The sequence below is a fragment of the Leuresthes tenuis genome, unplaced genomic scaffold (assembly GCF_036924035.1).
Source record: "Leuresthes tenuis unplaced genomic scaffold, fLeuTen1.0.hap1 SCAF_16, whole genome shotgun sequence".
Taxonomy (NCBI): Eukaryota; Metazoa; Chordata; class Actinopteri; order Atheriniformes; family Atherinopsidae; genus Leuresthes; species Leuresthes tenuis.
Window position 1 is genome coordinate 29,997,544 of NW_027325370.1, and position 17,498 is coordinate 30,015,041.

Here is a 17,498-nt window from a genome sequence, read left to right on the forward strand (position 1 = left end):
AACTGATTGGTTTCTTCTGTTTTCAGATATAAGTACAGCTGAGTATCATCAGCATAGCAATGGAGATTTATGCCATCTTGTCTAATGACATTACCTAATGGAATCATGTATACGTGGAAAGTATCGGTCCAAGCACAGAACCCTGTGGAACTCCATGACTACAAGGAAAATTCTTTGTTTACAATAACAAACCACCTATCTATCAGAAAATATGACGTCAAAAGTAAACACAAGAAGATTGTGTTACAAAAGAAAATTAATAATCCCAATGAATAATCAGTGATTAATCCCTACATAGACCAGTTAGCAGTGCTGACCAACATGTCATTGGGGTCATCGGGTGGGAACCTCCTTTCATCAGTGTTTCATCTAGCTGGGCCCACGACACCTCCAGGAGGCTAGACAGTGATCACTGGCGTCCCAGAGTCACTCCCCTAATGCCAGCCATCACTGCTCCTCACCATCTGATCGAGGCGGATGGCCATCCTTCCTGGTTCTGCCAGAGGTTTCTTCCTGTTAAAAGGGAGTCGTTCCTTTCCACAGTCGCCTCAGGCATGCTCAGGATGGGAGATTGGACTGAAGAGAAGTTTCGGTGCAATCTGTTGGTTTCCTTAGCTAGGATATTGTTCTTGAATTGGCTCTATATGAATTAATTGGAGTAATTTTGAATTTAACATATTGGATTTGGCTGGATTATGGTTATTACTACAATGAATTGGTTTTAATTGGACAGTATCAGTAAAGTGCCTTGAGATGACATTTGTTGTGATTTGGCGCTATATAAACTGAACTGAAAAACTGAATTAATTACAGTAATGACTTCAAGAGTTTCTTCACAAATAAAAATGAGAGAAAATGAATAATTCCTACCATTGTTCCTGATAAATCAGCAAGTACAATGGCTTTAGAAGCATCTGTAGAACCTGATTTGTTTTGACTTTTTCTGCTGTGCTCTTAAAAAACACCATAGCTTCTTCATCAACTTGTTCTACAAAAACCAGTAAGGATGTTCCGTCCTCTCAACCCACACCACTCGATGCAGGTAGCTGCCCTTTGCGAATCTGGTTCTGCTGGAGGGTTCCTCTTGTTTAAAAGAGACCTTACATGCTTCATTTGATCATTGCATGCTCTGAATATAATTAACATAAATAAAAAAAAAATGCTGTTACATGACAATGCCTTATTCAGTGGAAGTTCTTAATCAGGTTAATATTGAAATATTGCTATGATAAAAATGCATCCAGTAATATCTGCAAAGTGTTTACTTGGTGCAGACCAAAGGATACTAGAATTAACAAAAATAATAATAAAAACATAACCTCCCCAGCACCTTCACTCCACTTCCTGTGGATAGCATACAGGGTAGTACATTTTAAAAAAATCTGTCACATCATGTTGCTTCTGTCAGCTCCAAAACCGGATTTTAATTTCCCCCCAAATCACACTCCATACAGAATTACAACTACTTCAAAATAACTGTACCTTTTTTTGAAAATAAAAAAAATCAATCACACTTCAGTCAGAGATGATTTAGAATCGTCTGATTTAATATTGAAAGATCACACAGCTTTTTTGATTGAGTTTTTTTTCTACAACATCAACACCTGAGCAGAGTTGAGCTATAAGTGTCTAAACTACAACAGCCACAACACATTCCCCAATTCCTGTCAGACATGAGTCTGATAACTTTTGCACAGCTATAAACAGAACAAAATGTACACAACAAGCATGCAGACAAACAGAAATGCCGAACAAATTGTACATAAAAATGCAGTCCAATTAAACCCCCCCCCCCGAAAAAAGACTGCACCTATTTAAAGAAAATACAATAGAAATTAAGCATTCTCAGATTTCGCGTCACATATAACAGTATTGTGGCATGAATTTTACAATGGGGTAGTATGAGGTAACACTTCACTTTGGTTTGGAAGTGTGGAAACTGAAATCTGAACCACAGGAACACTGTTGGACTGACACTGGTCCAACAATATAATCATTTTCTTTACTTGAGCTGGTACTTGTTGGATACACACACGGATAGAAAACCCAGGGGAAATGTTACCTTAATTATGAACTTTTTTGTCTATACACTATTAACTTTTTCACACAGCTGAACTGCAGGATGCTCTTAACCCAAAACACCCTCTCTTGTTTTCACAGCAGCAACTCTGTCAATCTATGGAGACCATTTATAGGCCGACACTATGATATTCATATTAATGCAAAGATAATGTGGCTGTTAAAAATCAGGTATTACAAATGCAATAGGACTGGAAAATATTTGCCTGTAACCAGACAGTGTTTTTCCACCCGCTGAGCTTTCCTACAACAACTGTGGGGTCATTTAAAATACTAGCTATCCTCAATGGGAGCTAAAGGCTTTGTGCTGGACAAGACCGTGTTTATGGAATTTCTGCTTCTCTTTCTCTTCTTCCTTGACCCCATTTGGGTTTGTGACCACTGTCACCCAGCAGGAATTAGAGCTTCTTAGTCAGGATCCAGAAAGCCATCACATGGATGCAGAACATCGTTCCTGGAAAAGCTGATCGACGACAGACGAGTCGGCTAACGTTGAGATGTCACCTAGGTCTTTCTCATTGCAGGCGATTTTTCTAAGCACCCGTCGCATGATTTTTCCTGCAAAATAGAAGTCAGGGTGATGATAGTGCACTTGTGAGAATGTCACGAAGAATAATTGACCTTAAGCAAGCCTAAGCGAAATTCAAAATCTGGAGGTAATTCAACTTATCCAAGATAACATTTGCAGAAAAAGAAAAAAGAGACACCACATATGACTTTCCACAGTGCTATATTCCTGGATGCCTGTAAGGTCATTCTAACATTTTTCAGTCTTACACATAAAAATATATATGAGCTCTTCAACCATATCACAAACATTTATTTTGCTGATAACTAATGTCATATTTGTTGAGTATCTGGTATTTACATTAACACAAAAACAATAATCAGGAATCACATCCACAATTCTTGACATGCTTTAGACAAAAAAAGGATTTCTGCAGCATACTTTCTGCATCATGTTCTATGCATCTGTAGAGGAAATCCACCCACCAACGTTTCCACACCATCTTTAAAACTTCTCATTTATTCGTATGAAGTTTAATGGGGGACATTACCAGATCTGGTCTTTGGCAGTGCTGGCGCATTCTGGATATAGTCTGGTGTAGCAATGGCCCCAATCTTCTCTCTCACTGCAAGTCCAAAAAAGAAAACTGGTTTATTTATGTGGATGTCTTAAAAGCAATTAATTAACCATTAGGGTTTTTTCTTAAACCAATTGCTTTTTATAATAAAATAGAATAACCTAGTATTATCCCATGAGTGAGAAAATTGCACATTACAGAGCTCTGTGATGAGGGAATATATGCACAAAAAAGTTAGCAAATGCAAGAAGGTATGTACAAGATGTAAAAAAGTATATGCAACATATGAACATGGTAAGATGCAGGTGAAATAGTAGGTCACAACAATGAGTGACTGTGCTCATGAGTTGTTTTGGAGTCTGACAGCTGCTGAACGAGCTGCTCAGAGCCCGTACAGTCACATGCAGGGAGGAGGAGGTTTTGTTCCTGATGGATGTTAGCTGAGATTACATCCTCTTCTTGCCCACCTGCTCGATGGGGTCCAAAGGTCTTTCCAGGACGGAGCTGGCCCTCTTCATCAGCTAATTGAGTGACAATACGTTATCGTATTATCACAGGTAATAAGCCTAATCAGCTCATTACAAGTGATAAAAATTGTAATTTGTCCCTTTCTGCAACTCCACTGCTCCAGCAGACCATACCATAAAAGATGGCAGACGCTACGACCGTGTCATAAAAAGTCCTTATGAGAGTCCTATTCACTCCGAAGGACCTCAGTCCCCGTAGCAGATGAAGATGGCTGAGGCCCTTCTTGTAAATTTGTGGACCAGTCCACTTTATTACTGAGGTGGACACCCAGGTATTTGTAGTCCACCACACTTTCAGTGTCCCAATCCCTTGATGTTCACTGATGTGAGGTGTTTTTCTGCAGAAGTCATCACCAGCTCCTTTGTCCTGCTAGCGTTGATACAACAGTGGTTATGTTCAAGGCCTTGATGACCCCACTATATTCCAGCTCGTTCTCCTCAGAACATCAGAAAATGTGTGGATATGGCAGCTCTCTGTGTTGTAGCTAACATCTGTAATATACAGGGGGAAGGGGACGAGGACAGTCCCCTGTGGGGTCCCTGTTCTGCAGACTACCACCTCAGTCTCTGAGCTTCACGTACTGAGGTCTGCTGGTGAAGTAGTCATTGGTACAGTGCTCCCTGCTCCCAGCTGGTAGGCAAAGAGGACACAGTTGGTGTCCCTGGTCCCGTGGGGGGCTGTAGGGAGGTGTGTAGCTCTGGTGGATGGGGGAGGGTGCTGAGTCAAACCTGTTGAAGAGCACGTTCAGTCTGTTAGCCCAGCACATCAAGCTAACCTCCCGATACTCCCTCTGAAGTTTGGGCAGCGCCGTAAGCTCATCAGTCTTATTTGGGAGAGATAGAACATTCCCCATAATAATCAACGGTATGGATGGTTTGTACCATCTCTTCTGCTCACAACACTTCACTCCAGCTCTGCATCCCGTCTCCTCCGTTGTTTCCTTGGGGATCTCTGGTCTTTGGCTAAGGTGTATCGGCTGGTTGCTAAGCGCTGCGGATCTTGACGAATCTCCAAGTGTCAGGTTAAAAAGTCCGTAAATGATTAACAAAAAAGAAAAAGAAAAAAAAATAAGATCATGCTATACTTGTGATTAGCTAAAAAAAAAAAATAAGGTCAGTAAAAATAAGAAAAAGACTTAAAGGTAGAGTTAAAGGTGGTCAGAGCTCCTGTAACAAGCTCACTCACATGGCGCCATCTTCAATATGACATTCAGTTACAATATTACAGTTAAGAGTTTGCATTTGTGAAAGGCACCAACGTGCTGAGGGTGATGTTCTTGTTAATGAAGTTTAAGAAAGTCATCCCAAGCAATAGCCTGGGGCCCTTTCTGTCCTTTCCGTTTATTTCTGTCCAGTTGTACTTGTTTTTTTTCCGTTCTGTAATGACTGTAATGACCTAAATATAGGACAAAAAAAACTTATCAAAAGCTGTGCAACCTTGTTTTTTGAGTTCAGCCTCCAATTTCTGGTTGTATGTCACTCCATTAGTTAGAGTCACAAAGCAGTAGAGGCTTTCTCCCTTGATAGGATGAGGTCTGCCCACCACAGCAGCTTCGGCGACAGCCTTGTGCTCGACCAGAGCTGACTCCACCTCCGCTGTACTCAAAAGGTGACCTGGAGGGAAAAACATGGACACAGTGGGGAAAACTAGAATTTAAGAGATCCTAGAAAGTCTTTAATGAATGCTTTTCCACCATCAGACAGCTATCTTTAAGATTTTAAACCAAACATTTAGCATACAGTTCAATTCCATGTTTATATACATAAATATGTACATACATATATATATGTATATACATATATGGGGACTTTCACACGTTAATTATGATTAATTAATTATACAAAAATTAATGTGTTAAAAAAAATTAACGCAGTAGGCCCTGGTTCGAATCCCGCATCGGACGGTCTTTTACTGCGTGTCATTCCCCCTCTCTCTGCTTTCTGTCTCTTTTTATCTGTCCTGTTCATTAAAAGGCATAAAAAAAATATGTTTTTTTTTTTTTTTTTAAAACGGACAGATGGATGGAATGGATGGAAAATAAACAACGTTTTGTTGCTTAAGCTTATGTATTCAGTCGTTATTCAATGGTATACTAAAATCCAAGTGAAAAAAATTGCTTCTCACTGTTCTCAGGTCAAATATTTATATGCAATAAAAAATGCGATTAACTTTGGTTCATTAATTACAAAGCTTCTAATTAATTAGATGAATTTTTTTTTAATCGAGTCTCGGCCCCACTATATATATGTGGTGACTTATGCAATTGATAGTATTTCCTCATAACTCTCATGTCTTGTCTGACCATCTTTTGATATCTTTTGAGTTTACATGCCTTGACTTGACAGCGTCTGAGAAGAACTTTATTCTCACAGAACTTGACTCTCTTGTTGACAGCACTACAGCTTCAATGCGTACAACACTGGATAATGTTGCCCCTCTGAAAAGGAAGGTAATCAGTCAGAAGAGGTTGGCTCCTTGGTATAATTCACAGCTTCATGCTTTAAAGCAGACTGCAAGAAAGCTGGAGAGACAGTGGTGTTCCTCTAATTTAGAAGAGTCTCAATTAGTCTGGAAAGATAGTTTAATAACGTATAAGAAAGCACTTCGTAAAGCTAGAACTGCTTATTATTCATTATTGATAGAAGAGAATAAGAATAATCCCAGGTTTCTTTTCAGCACTGTTGCCAGGCTGACAAAGAGTCCGAGCTCTGTTGAGCCATGTATTCCTTCAACTCTCAGCAGTGATGATTTCATGAGATTCTTTATCAATAAAATTGTTTCTATCAGAGAGAAGATTAATGGAATCCTTCCCACTATTATCACTGATGTATCCTCAAGTAGAGCAGCTTTAGAAGTATCTTTAGAACCTGATTTGTATTTAGACAGCTTCTGTCCAGTTGATCTTTCTGAGCTAACAACAGCAATAGTCTCTTCTAAACCATCAACTTGTATGTTAGACCCAATCCCAACCAGACTGTTCAAGGAGGTTTTCCCCTTAATTGACACTTCCATATTGGATTTGATCAATCCGTCTTTGTTGACAGGATATGTACCTCAGACTTTTAAGGTTGCTATAATTAAACCTTTACTAAAAAAAAAAAACTACTCTTGAGTCAGAAAATTTTTGCAACTAAACTAAAAAAATTAAAAAAAAAGAGTAAATGCAAATCTTTTCTCTTCACATGTAAATTTAAAATGTTATCGTCATGGGGCACTTGGAATGGAATCTCTCTGAGCACTGTAATGTCTGAACTTGAGATGAACTTGCAGGGAAAGAATGGAATTAGTCTTTTAGAGTCTTCTACTTGTGAATATATATATATTTTTTTAATCACTGTAGAACAATACAATTAAATTGTTTTAACGGGCCTTATAACCCTAACCAGGTTAGTGAGCAGCAAAAATTGCTTTTCTAAGTTCACTGCTGATGTCTTTACTCCTTGGCAGTGTGTTTACACACACCTGAATGCTCCAGGCCTGGAAACTACAGAATTAAAAATGTCACACTTGTTCATGATCAACTTATAATGAACTTAATGAGCAGCACCTGGCTGCAACTTACCCACCTAAATCCTATTGAATCAGTACTGGTGTAATTAGTCTTTCCACGTACTGCTTCTGCAGTTTGGCTTAGTTACTCTAAATAAAAACCTGTGTTGTATTAATATATTAAGTGTCGTTAATCTGAGGTTGCATTTACCTAATTAAGAGATTATGGTCTGACGAGAGGATTTTTTTTTTTTAAATGTCCTCATACATAAAACCTTACCAGAAAAAAAAAAAAATCATATTTTTTCCCCACACGACTAAAGAAAGGCAGTAGTTGATTCTTCCCAACTCTTACCTGAGACATTCAGCATGTCATCTATCCTCCCTGTTATCCAGTAGTAGCCATCCTCGTCTCTACGGCAACCTGTGGGAGGAAATTTTATAAAAAAAAAACTAAGAACACATTGCAATGACTCCTAATGACCACCTTTGAGTGTTGAGAGGCTAAAGGCCTTTATACACTGGTCAAAAATCCAGCTAACATCAGGCTTTTCAGTTTATCTTTACGTATCTGCATTTAGCAGAGGCTTTTATCCAAAGCTACTTACAAATGGGAGGATAGGGGAGTACAGGGTAAGTGCTAGGACAGGAGATGCTCTCTGAAGAGCTGGGTTTCTTGAAGTTTCTTGAAGATAGACAGGGACGCCCCTGTTCTGGTAGCGCTCGGTAGGTCATTCCACCATCGTGGAACGACACATGAAAAGAGTCTGGATTGTCTTAAGCGTGGTGTAGGAGCTGCTAGACGACAATATTTTGGTGACCAGAGGGACCGAGTCGTGACATAAGCCTGAGTGTAATCTTTAAATGACATACATTCCCGTGTCAAATAATTTTGCAGTCGATAGCGGGTTTTACCTACTCCAGCTTGGCACTTATGAAAACACAACACCTGGATGCACAAAATTTTTAAAAATTTTTTTAGAAGAGGATTAAGGAGTTGGGGTTACAAGAGTGAACACAGATCACAACATTCTATTACAGAGGCTTAAACCTGTTAGACCTGGATGACTGAATTTTCTGCCATCTGGGGCCATCTGCTAAATTCAGATAAAATTTAAATTGTTTTCATTCATTGGCACCCTGTTAAATTAAGAATAGAATTTAATGTTCCCAAATAAAGATTTTAATCACTAAGCTCCACGACTTCGCTCTCAGACTGCAGGTCTAACTTGTAGTTCCCAGAGTCTCTAAAAGTAGAATTGGAGGCAGAGTCTTCAGTTATCTTTTGTGGAACTAGCTGCCAATGTGCATCCAGGTAGCAGACACCCTCTCTATCTTTAGGATTATGCTTAAAAATAAAGAAAGAATTAGGGATGGCTCAAGTGACCCTGCAGCATCCCTTAATTATGCGTTAGGCCTAGAAGCTATCGGCCAAGACTGCGAAAAGTGAAAGTTAAATGTATTTGTACAGCACATTTCATGTACAAAACAATTCAAAGGGTTTTACATAAAATAAAAGCATTGCAGCGGGGAGCGGAAGAAGCATTAAAAATATGTAAAAGAATATAAAGAGAAAGAAATAAAATTATTAAAATGAATTAAAATTATTAAAAACAAGCAACAGTCTAGATAAGTTAAAAGATCAAGGCTCTTCGAGATGGTTTTGTAACCCTTTTTAGCTTTATGTAAGTCAATCATTTTGTGTCTTAAGTCTTCAGACAGCTCCTTTGTGCGAGACATGATGCAAAGAACATGCCTCTCATCAAGACACACCTTTTAACTGGTTTTCCAATGGGGTGGGTAGCTTACGACACACCTCAGTGATTGGACTAAAGGGTGGGCTAGAGTCAAATTTCCTAATCATCTAAATAGTCTAATTAGCTCTTGGAGGACTCTTAGCCAAGGGTGTACTTATTTATGCCTCCCTGTCCTGTCAATATTTCCATCTTGTGGCCAATAAAAGTATGATAACATGTGATTGTTTGAGTAGTTTTACTTCAAGCAGACACTGCTTGTTTATTCTGGAGATTGTTGGTGAGATCAGACCATGTTTTATGACCAATTTAGGAAGAAATGTGAGAAATTCCAAAGGGCGTACAAACTTTTTCCTATGACTGTTAAACAGAAGAGGTCCAAGAATTGACCCCTGGGGGACTCCACAAGTCATGGCCACTTGCTCAGACTCATAGCTGCCAGTTGTAACAAATTATGTGTCATTAACTTGTGTTTCTCTTTCTCAGTATCCCTGGCCTGGTGCTTGTTGATCTCTCTTTCCTGTCCTCCCATCCAACTGCCGGTCTAGGCACATGGATGCCTTTCTTGAGCCTGGGAGGGAGTTCTTCCTTTCCACCCTTACCTCGGGCACACTCAGGGCAGGGGATTGAATGAAAGTTTCAAAACAATCTGTTGGTTTCCTTCGTAAGGCTTTTTCTAAACGGTTTATTGGCATCATATGAATTGCACTCATTTGATTGGATTATAATTACATTACAATCAAGTAATGTAGTATAATTGGACTGAATTACACTTCTGTCTTTTTGAAGTTGTGATTTGACACTATAAGTGAAATGAAATTAAACTAAAGTGAATGGAATACTTGAAGAGATTGGTGGGCTAAGGTTAGGCTTGAACAAAAAAAAAAAGAAAAAAGAATGGCAGGTTATTACAGAGGTTTCTTTAGGACATTTCCCACTGTTGCTACCCCACTCACTGACCTGTAAAGTCCAATACCTAAAGCAATACTAAACTGTTTGTGAAACTACGTGCTTTTGACTCGTTTTGAAGTATACCAATCATCGTTATGCACATTTCCAGGCAGGAAACTGCCCAGAAGCACGAAGGCACTGAAATACTGTACACTTTCACACACCCTGAACAGCAGCACAGAAACAATGACTCAGTTCATTTGAAAATGAACCCAAATCAGACCCATGTCCAAAAGTGATCTGAAGCACAGAAAGGCTGAGAGGAGGAGCTACTGATGCAGGCTGACATGATCAACCACAGTTTTAACTTGCCTCAATGTGTGGGTCTGAATGATGCATTGATAAGTCATAGTGAAAATGAGATACACTAGGAGGTTTGATGAGTTCTTTAAAACTTGATGATTTTTTTTTTTAAAACTTAAGAAATATTAAATCTAAAATAATAAAAATAATGACATCAAACATGTAAACCTGATGCAGGGAATAAAAGCTCTCATCTTGTCACTGTACACCATCAGTAAGTATTTTGGTAATGATAATGTTTTCATTGTTGTTCCTATCTCTCACCATCTCCTGTGACATAGTATCCAGGGAACTTCTTGAAATATGTAGTTTCAAACCTCTGATGGTTTCCGTACACTGTCCTCATCAACCCGGGCCATGGCTGCTTGAACACCTGTGTGACAGCAGAGATGAAAAACCATCAACGTGTATGACAGGAGTAGAAATGTTCTACCACATGTAAAACAAAATATAATCAGAATGAAATCTATGCAATTCAAATGCTAATACTGTTCCTGACCAGGTATCCTTCACTTGGACCCTCAAGCTCCTCTCCAGACTCATTTAAGACGGCTGGTATCACTCCAAAAAATGGGAACGTCTGTAGGACAAATAAAAGATAAATTAGTATTTTCTGACAGTCAGTCTTTTATCTATTGGATATATTTGGCCCCACATACTGTTTGACCAAATTTTTTTACCTTGCTTACACTTGTGCGATTCACATTAGTGGGGGTGCTTTTTGCCCATATTTTTTCTAGCCTGTAGCCTTTTTTGCAAGTTGCATGTAGCCCCCCAACACACACACACGTATATATATTTTTTAATACACATGGGTACCTGATTATGTTGTAAAATAGTAGAGCAAACTTGCTAAGATACTTGACTGCAGTGGCGTGAAATTACTGTGAAGGGAGTGCTTGTGTACGCATGGGCGAGGGTTTGTATTATAAAAGGGATTTCACCTACATACACACACATACAAGCTGTGTTAGACACTTTTTCAGTTTATGTTACGTTTAGAAATTTATGCAAATATCCTACAAATGCATTAGCTTAGATTTAAAATAAGAATAACCACATTCAAAGTCATCAAGAGACATTTATGCTTGACGGTCTCATCATATATCAACAGGTCATATAAACAGTATCATAAATTAGAAACTATGTCATATAGCACATACAAAATTTTCTATGTATGATCTTCTTTTGCTCTATTATTCAAGAAGACGTTTAAGACCACCAGCTCAGATCTACAGAGGGTAGGAACAGTTATCTTTACAGTTAACTTTGCTCATATGGGTGCTTGATTCTCTCCTGCTTTAAGGTCCTTCACAACATCATTCAATGGATATTGTGGCTAAGTTGACAAGTCTGTCCTGTCAACACTTTTCTTAAATACATTTTAATCTGCTTTCATGAGAATAACTAGAACTTCATCTGTTCATTGTGTGTCTTTGTTTTTTGCCAAATCCAGAGCTTTGTAAATCCTAACACAAAGAGCTTTAATTTCACTGTACAGTGTACATGGCTTATTTACTGTGCCTCTCAATTGCCCGTTGGCAAGGTTAGTGAATCCGGTGATGGCCCATAGGTTGTTCAGTGAGACTACATAAAAAATCTGAACCCCTCTCTTCCTTTGCATAAGCAGCTTCAGTTTTGGTGTTGGCCTGCAGTTCGATCTAATTTTAGGTTGATGCTATAGCGATAGTTTTGTAAAATAGTTTTGTTTTTCTTTAAAATCTCCAAATTGTCACCTTCTAACTTAGCCTGCTAATGTTGCTAAAACTGTAATTCAATAACTTTGACAAACTACTGTGACTTCATTGGTGTGATGCCAAGCGGTTGGCTTCCCTTTGCCATAGGCTCAACTAATCACACTTCAGAAGTGGCATGACGATAACCTCATTTGATTGGTTCACCATTCTTTTTTTCATCAAGAGATACCAACATGGTCTGGCCTTCTTGTGGACCTGACATTGATTTATTAGCAGCGCAATGAAGTGTCTCACCACACATAGGCAGTCAATGGGTTTACATGATGAGATTAACTGGATTATAGCTATAGTTGGATTATGCTCCTTATCTGAGGGTAATTATCCTTGGATATATGGCGGTGAATGAATCGAATCCCTGGCACAAAGCCTGCAATACCGCAGTAGATAGGTAGCGTTGTACCCATTTCAACTATCGCTAATAGACCCACTTCCTGTTGATGTCTTCACCACCAACAACAACAAAACTCAGGCATTCGAGAAAGATGGTGAACGAAGAGCAAGATGAAGCTACGTCCCTCTACATTTGTGATGAGCTGGTTATGGCACAAACGCGATTGTTTCTTTCTTTCTGACGGCGGCGACAACAACAGTAATATCGTCTCCTTCGACTTCCGGTTGACAATCAGGGGAAAAAATCTCGAGAATGCACAGAACGCTCGATCCGATCCACTGTTGTCTTCATGCACGTTCAGTGGGCAATTGGACCGAGTTATCTTGGGGTCTTAATTTGATCGCAAGTAACCCGATCCGATTCAATTTCTTGTCAGATTACGCTGTCTACATGAACTGAATAACTCAATCTTAATGTAATTTAGCCATTAATCCGATCCGATGGCCCACATGTAACCGCACCGACTTATTTCAGAGATAGCAATGGGAGGAACAGTAAAGAGCAATCCTCTTTTGTCATTACTATTGAATTAAATATTTTAGAAAAATGACTGCCAAGGTTTGAGAAAAACAAATAAATTAACAAAGAATTAAAAAGAGGGGGCCTGGATCCCCTTGGCCTTCAACATATAAATGCCACTGCTTGACTGCAAAGTGGGCTTGGGGTCTCACTAACAACAATTAATGAGGCCACACACCAAGCAACAAGAAACAACACCTAACTGCATTTGGCCAAATGCTCATATGTTTAGGGGGAATGGCTACATACACTATTCCAGATTGTGGGTGTTGCAAAACTTAAGAATGCTTACATCAGCTTAAAAAAATCCCAAGTAGAAGAATAAATGTCTTAATTAAACAAATTATTTGCCACACAGCCTACTATGGTTTTAAAGACTGTTCATCTTAAGTGTTTTTTATTCTCAAATGGCTAATTTTAAAGTGTAACAAATGGAGTCACAAAAACTAACAACTACATGAGCCAAAAATTTAGATGGACAAATATAGAAATTTAAACCCCTCTGGAATTTCATACCAAAAATCTCCTGTTAACTATCGTCAATTTGATAATACTTAGAATTTTTATTTGCCCTGCAAATCCCATAAGGACCATTTAATGAATGACAGGATCTTACGGCAAAACAACCGTCTCTCCTCCTCCCTTGTTTCTTGCATTGGCATTCTCCTGTTTGGATAACTGATTATAATTGGGATAGTGTTACATAAACTTTTGTGTCTCTAGAGTCCCAAATCCACATGCTGCCATCTTGCATTGTGGGCATCAATCCAAGTGTGGCCTTTTTTTTGCTCAGTGTCTGTCTGTTTAAACTATTTTTTTGTGGATTTTAGGGCTCCTTTTTCACTCCTGAAAAGAGTTTTTATGTTGCCGTTTGTTAATTTACTTGAAGTATTTCGGAAGTTTTTGGGACCATGGCTCATTTACCCTGTTATTCATTTGTGAGCTGCTCTGAAGACATTGGCCTGCTCCAAGTAGTCAGACGCCTGCCCTCTTGTTGTAGCTAACTAGAGATCCAGGGATCAGCTGCAGTGTGGCTTGCCTTCAGCCTAGAACTCTGGCAGTGGCTCAGCAACAGGATACACAGCAAGTCAGCAACAAGTCAGAGTCCCGGCCCCTGCAGCAGTGTGATTTGCTTTGAGTCAGGAATTGTAGCAGCACCTCAGCCCCACAGGTTTGAGTTGCTGAAACTATCTACCTCGCATTAAAGCCTGTGCTATTCTGCTGAAGCTTTTTCACCATTCTGAGGTCTGTGCCGTTTGTAGATGCCATCTACACCACACTGAGGCCTGCATTATCTGCTGAAGCTTCATCACCATTCTGAGGCCTGTGCTGAGATTTGTGGACAATGGCATTTCATATTACTATTTTGTTTGACTATGTGGGACTTGGGAGCAAGCAATCATTCCTGGGTGAGTACAACTAACAATGTGTTTAGCCTGTGGGACAATGCACAGGTTTACAGTAGCCATAGCGCAAGTGCATCCATGAGCAACCGCCAACCTATTTGGCACAGAACATGCATTTTGAGACTCACCCCAACTTCAAAGCCTTCTGGCAGAGGGGTCTGATTGATGACTTCCTCACTTTCAAGCCACATGTGAAGAAACTTGTGAAAAAGCTGAGGCTAAAAACGCAGAGGCTAAAATTAAGCTTTTTAATGAAAAAAAGTGGCTAGTCACTTCAACTTGTTTGGCCTGGGTTGTATTATGGAGATCCTCTGTATATGAATGCTTCTGCTCAATTTCTTTGACTGACTGACACTGTTTACCATGCTTCCCTGAGGCTCATTACCAATTGTAAAGTGTCAACAAACCACGGGGTGACCAGCTGCGGCCACCTGCAGGATCAGTCATTGATATACCTTTATATACTTTTATCCACTGAATGCACTAGTTTTTCATAATCTGCTCGTAAATTCAATCTCCTTTTTCTTTTATTTGTCTTTTCCTTGTGTTTAAATTGTATAATCTTGTAACAGTGTTTTGTATTTTGTATTTGCTGCTACCTATCTTGGCCAGGACTCACTTGAAAGACACATTGTTAAAGGACAGTGGATTCAGAAAAATAATTTTGCTATACTGCTGCCTTCTTGTAGGATATAGCCGTGTCCTTTGGAGAGGACTCCCGGTGTGGGGGTGGAGCTACATAGCATTGCGGGTGGAGGTGTCCCTCGCTGTCCACGGTGTCCTCTTGCTGTGGCTGGTCATCTCTTGGGCTGCAGTTTCTGGTTCTTGTGGGTCGTCCCTACCTGCTGGGCTGCTGGGTGGGACTCCTGTGAGTGGCGGGTCTGGGGGGGGGTGTCTGGTTGCTGCCTGTCCCTGTATCATGCGTCTTTTAATGCACCTCACCAGTTTTAGAGCTATTACAAACTGTAGCACCATAGAGTTGGAGATGCTGGCTCGAGGGTGGAGGGCTTTGCTGTTGATGCATCACTGTCCTCCCTTGCCACCCCCCACCATTCTCCTGCCCTCCAATTTTAATGCATCATCTTACTCACATAGTTTGGGTTCACACAACACGGGTTTTGGTAGCACTTAAACTTCAACGTCACCAACACACAGATTATGGGTTAGGGTCTCGAGGCAACTGGGGCGTGGACCTGCTTCATGTGATCGGGGTTGCCCCGTCTTGCTCTTTTGCTGTTAGGGGTCTAGCTGGGCTGCACAGGTCCTGCTGGAACTGAGGGTCAATCCAGAGCACTGGTGGAAGTGCATGGCACTGGCATACCCAACACACCAGCACCAGCTGTGATCCAGCCTGTCACTGGCTGTGGTCACTGGTCGGTGCTGAGTAAGTGTTGAATGTCAGCATCACCGCTTTATGTCTGACTGCAGGACGGCTTTCTTTCTGGTGGATACGGGGGTTACTTACAGACCACAACACAAACTTCCACACATTCATCTATACGCACCACAGTACACTTTACACACACACACCTGTCATTGTCTGTTTTCTGTCCATTGTCTTTATCTGTCCTGTCCTTTTGTGTTCCACTGTCAGCGATTCTAGTCCTCCGACTAAATCAAGGTTTTTTTTTTTAATCAATAAAGCTGATTAGATTAGATGGTCAAAGAGGGCTGGTGAAGGACACACTCACCATCACTTGCATTAAATGGTATATATAAGAAAATTGCTTCTTGCCAGATATTGGCCCCAACCATTGATATATATGCAAACAGTGGAAGAAAAAAAAGAAGATTTTGTCCAGAAAACAAACCAGAATTTTCTTCAAACAGAAAGAAGATGTATTCTTTAAACTGAATTGTGACTATATTGTTTTTATGAAACAGATTACAATTCTTATTATCAGATGAGAGGTTAAGGAGATTGATCCTGTTTTTGTGGCTAACTAGTCATTTACACCTCTGTTGTTTATTTTCATGAAGTCTGCTGTGGATAGTAGTCTCTGAGAAAGACAAAGACCTGTAGACGGTTTCTGATCTGTTGGACAAGCATTTGAGGATTTTTCTTTACCATAATTGGGATTCTTCTGTCTTCAGTACAGGAGGTCTTCCTTGGCCTACCAGTCCCTTTGTGATTACAGAGCTGATCAGTGCATTCTTTCTTCTTAATGATCTTCAGACAGCTGATTTTGGTAATCCTAAAGTTTCACCCACATCTCTAATTGTTTAATTCATGTCTTTCAGCCTCAAAATAGCTTCCTTGACTTTCATTGACACAGCACTAATGAAGCAATGAAACACACCAGAGTAATCACAAACACCTGGAGACCAACTCTGCCAAACATTATGGTGCCCTGAAATGACAGGGACTATGTACAAAAAGTGCTGTAATTTCTACCTGGTGGAACTGAAATGTATGAAAATTGCTTTAAATTAGAGTCTGGAATGTGCACTTTAATCATGTCTAAATTGTTTGATTTAGAATTTTACACTGAGGGGTAACCCAAAGAAAAATGTAACTTTGTCCCTAACATCATGAAGGACACTGTGTGTGTATATATTCTCAAATGAATATATTCATCAGTTACTTCATTCTTTACTTACAGCAGATCCAGGTTTCATGGGTGTGGCTGCTGGTAGAGGGGTCAATACATGTCCTCCCTGAAAGACATATGGTGCAGAAAATTTTTTTCACCAACTTTGTAGTATGCAATTACAAACTGCAACAAGGTCAGGATCAGAGTACAACTGTTATACATTTAGTTGGACAAACAATTAAAATAAACTGACCAAAGTACTTTTGTTTAGTCTAGATTATAAAACGAGACAGAAAATCCAATTAAATTAACTGAAGATGTACAGCAGATGCGAGTAAAGCTTGTCAGTGGATTACTTGGGGTGTAATAATCATCACTAACAGTTTCTGTTTGCCAGAAGGTATCAACAATAGGACATCTCTTCTCTCCCACCACATTGTAGTACCACTGCCAAGCCTCAGGGTTAATGGGTTCTCCCACTGTCCCCAAAATCTTCAGAGACTCACGCTTGTACCTGCAGACAGAGACATTTTTCTGTCAGTTATATAAGAAACAATTTTCTGTTATAGATCAATAAGATGAAGGTTAAAGTAAATTAATTAACCATATTAAATGACTCCATGTATACAAAAAAATAAAAATAAGGAGTGCAGAGAAAAAAGAAAAAAAAAGCCGATATAGACTGTAAATCACTATCTTAAT

The 17,498-nt window shown here is 39.6% G+C and overlaps 1 protein-coding gene across 1 annotated transcript in view; it reads right to left on the reverse strand.

Annotated features, from left to right (window-relative positions):
- Window positions 1-1,594: 1,594 nt before the first annotated feature.
- acss2 (acyl-CoA synthetase short chain family member 2) overlaps window positions 1,595-17,498 on the reverse strand; it is a 48,564-nt gene continuing 32,660 nt past the window's right edge. The window contains exons 13-20 of the mRNA XM_072366762.1: window positions 17,178-17,310; window positions 16,864-16,920; window positions 10,689-10,769; window positions 10,454-10,562; window positions 7,537-7,605; window positions 5,129-5,305; window positions 3,138-3,212; window positions 1,595-2,637 (exon numbers count right to left, since the gene is read on the reverse strand). Of these exons, the coding sequence (XP_072222863.1) occupies window positions 2,510-2,637; window positions 3,138-3,212; window positions 5,129-5,305; window positions 7,537-7,605; window positions 10,454-10,562; window positions 10,689-10,769; window positions 16,864-16,920; window positions 17,178-17,310 (829 nt within the window). The 3' untranslated portion in view covers window positions 1,595-2,509. The remainder of the gene's footprint in view (window positions 2,638-3,137; window positions 3,213-5,128; window positions 5,306-7,536; window positions 7,606-10,453; window positions 10,563-10,688; window positions 10,770-16,863; window positions 16,921-17,177; window positions 17,311-17,498) is intronic.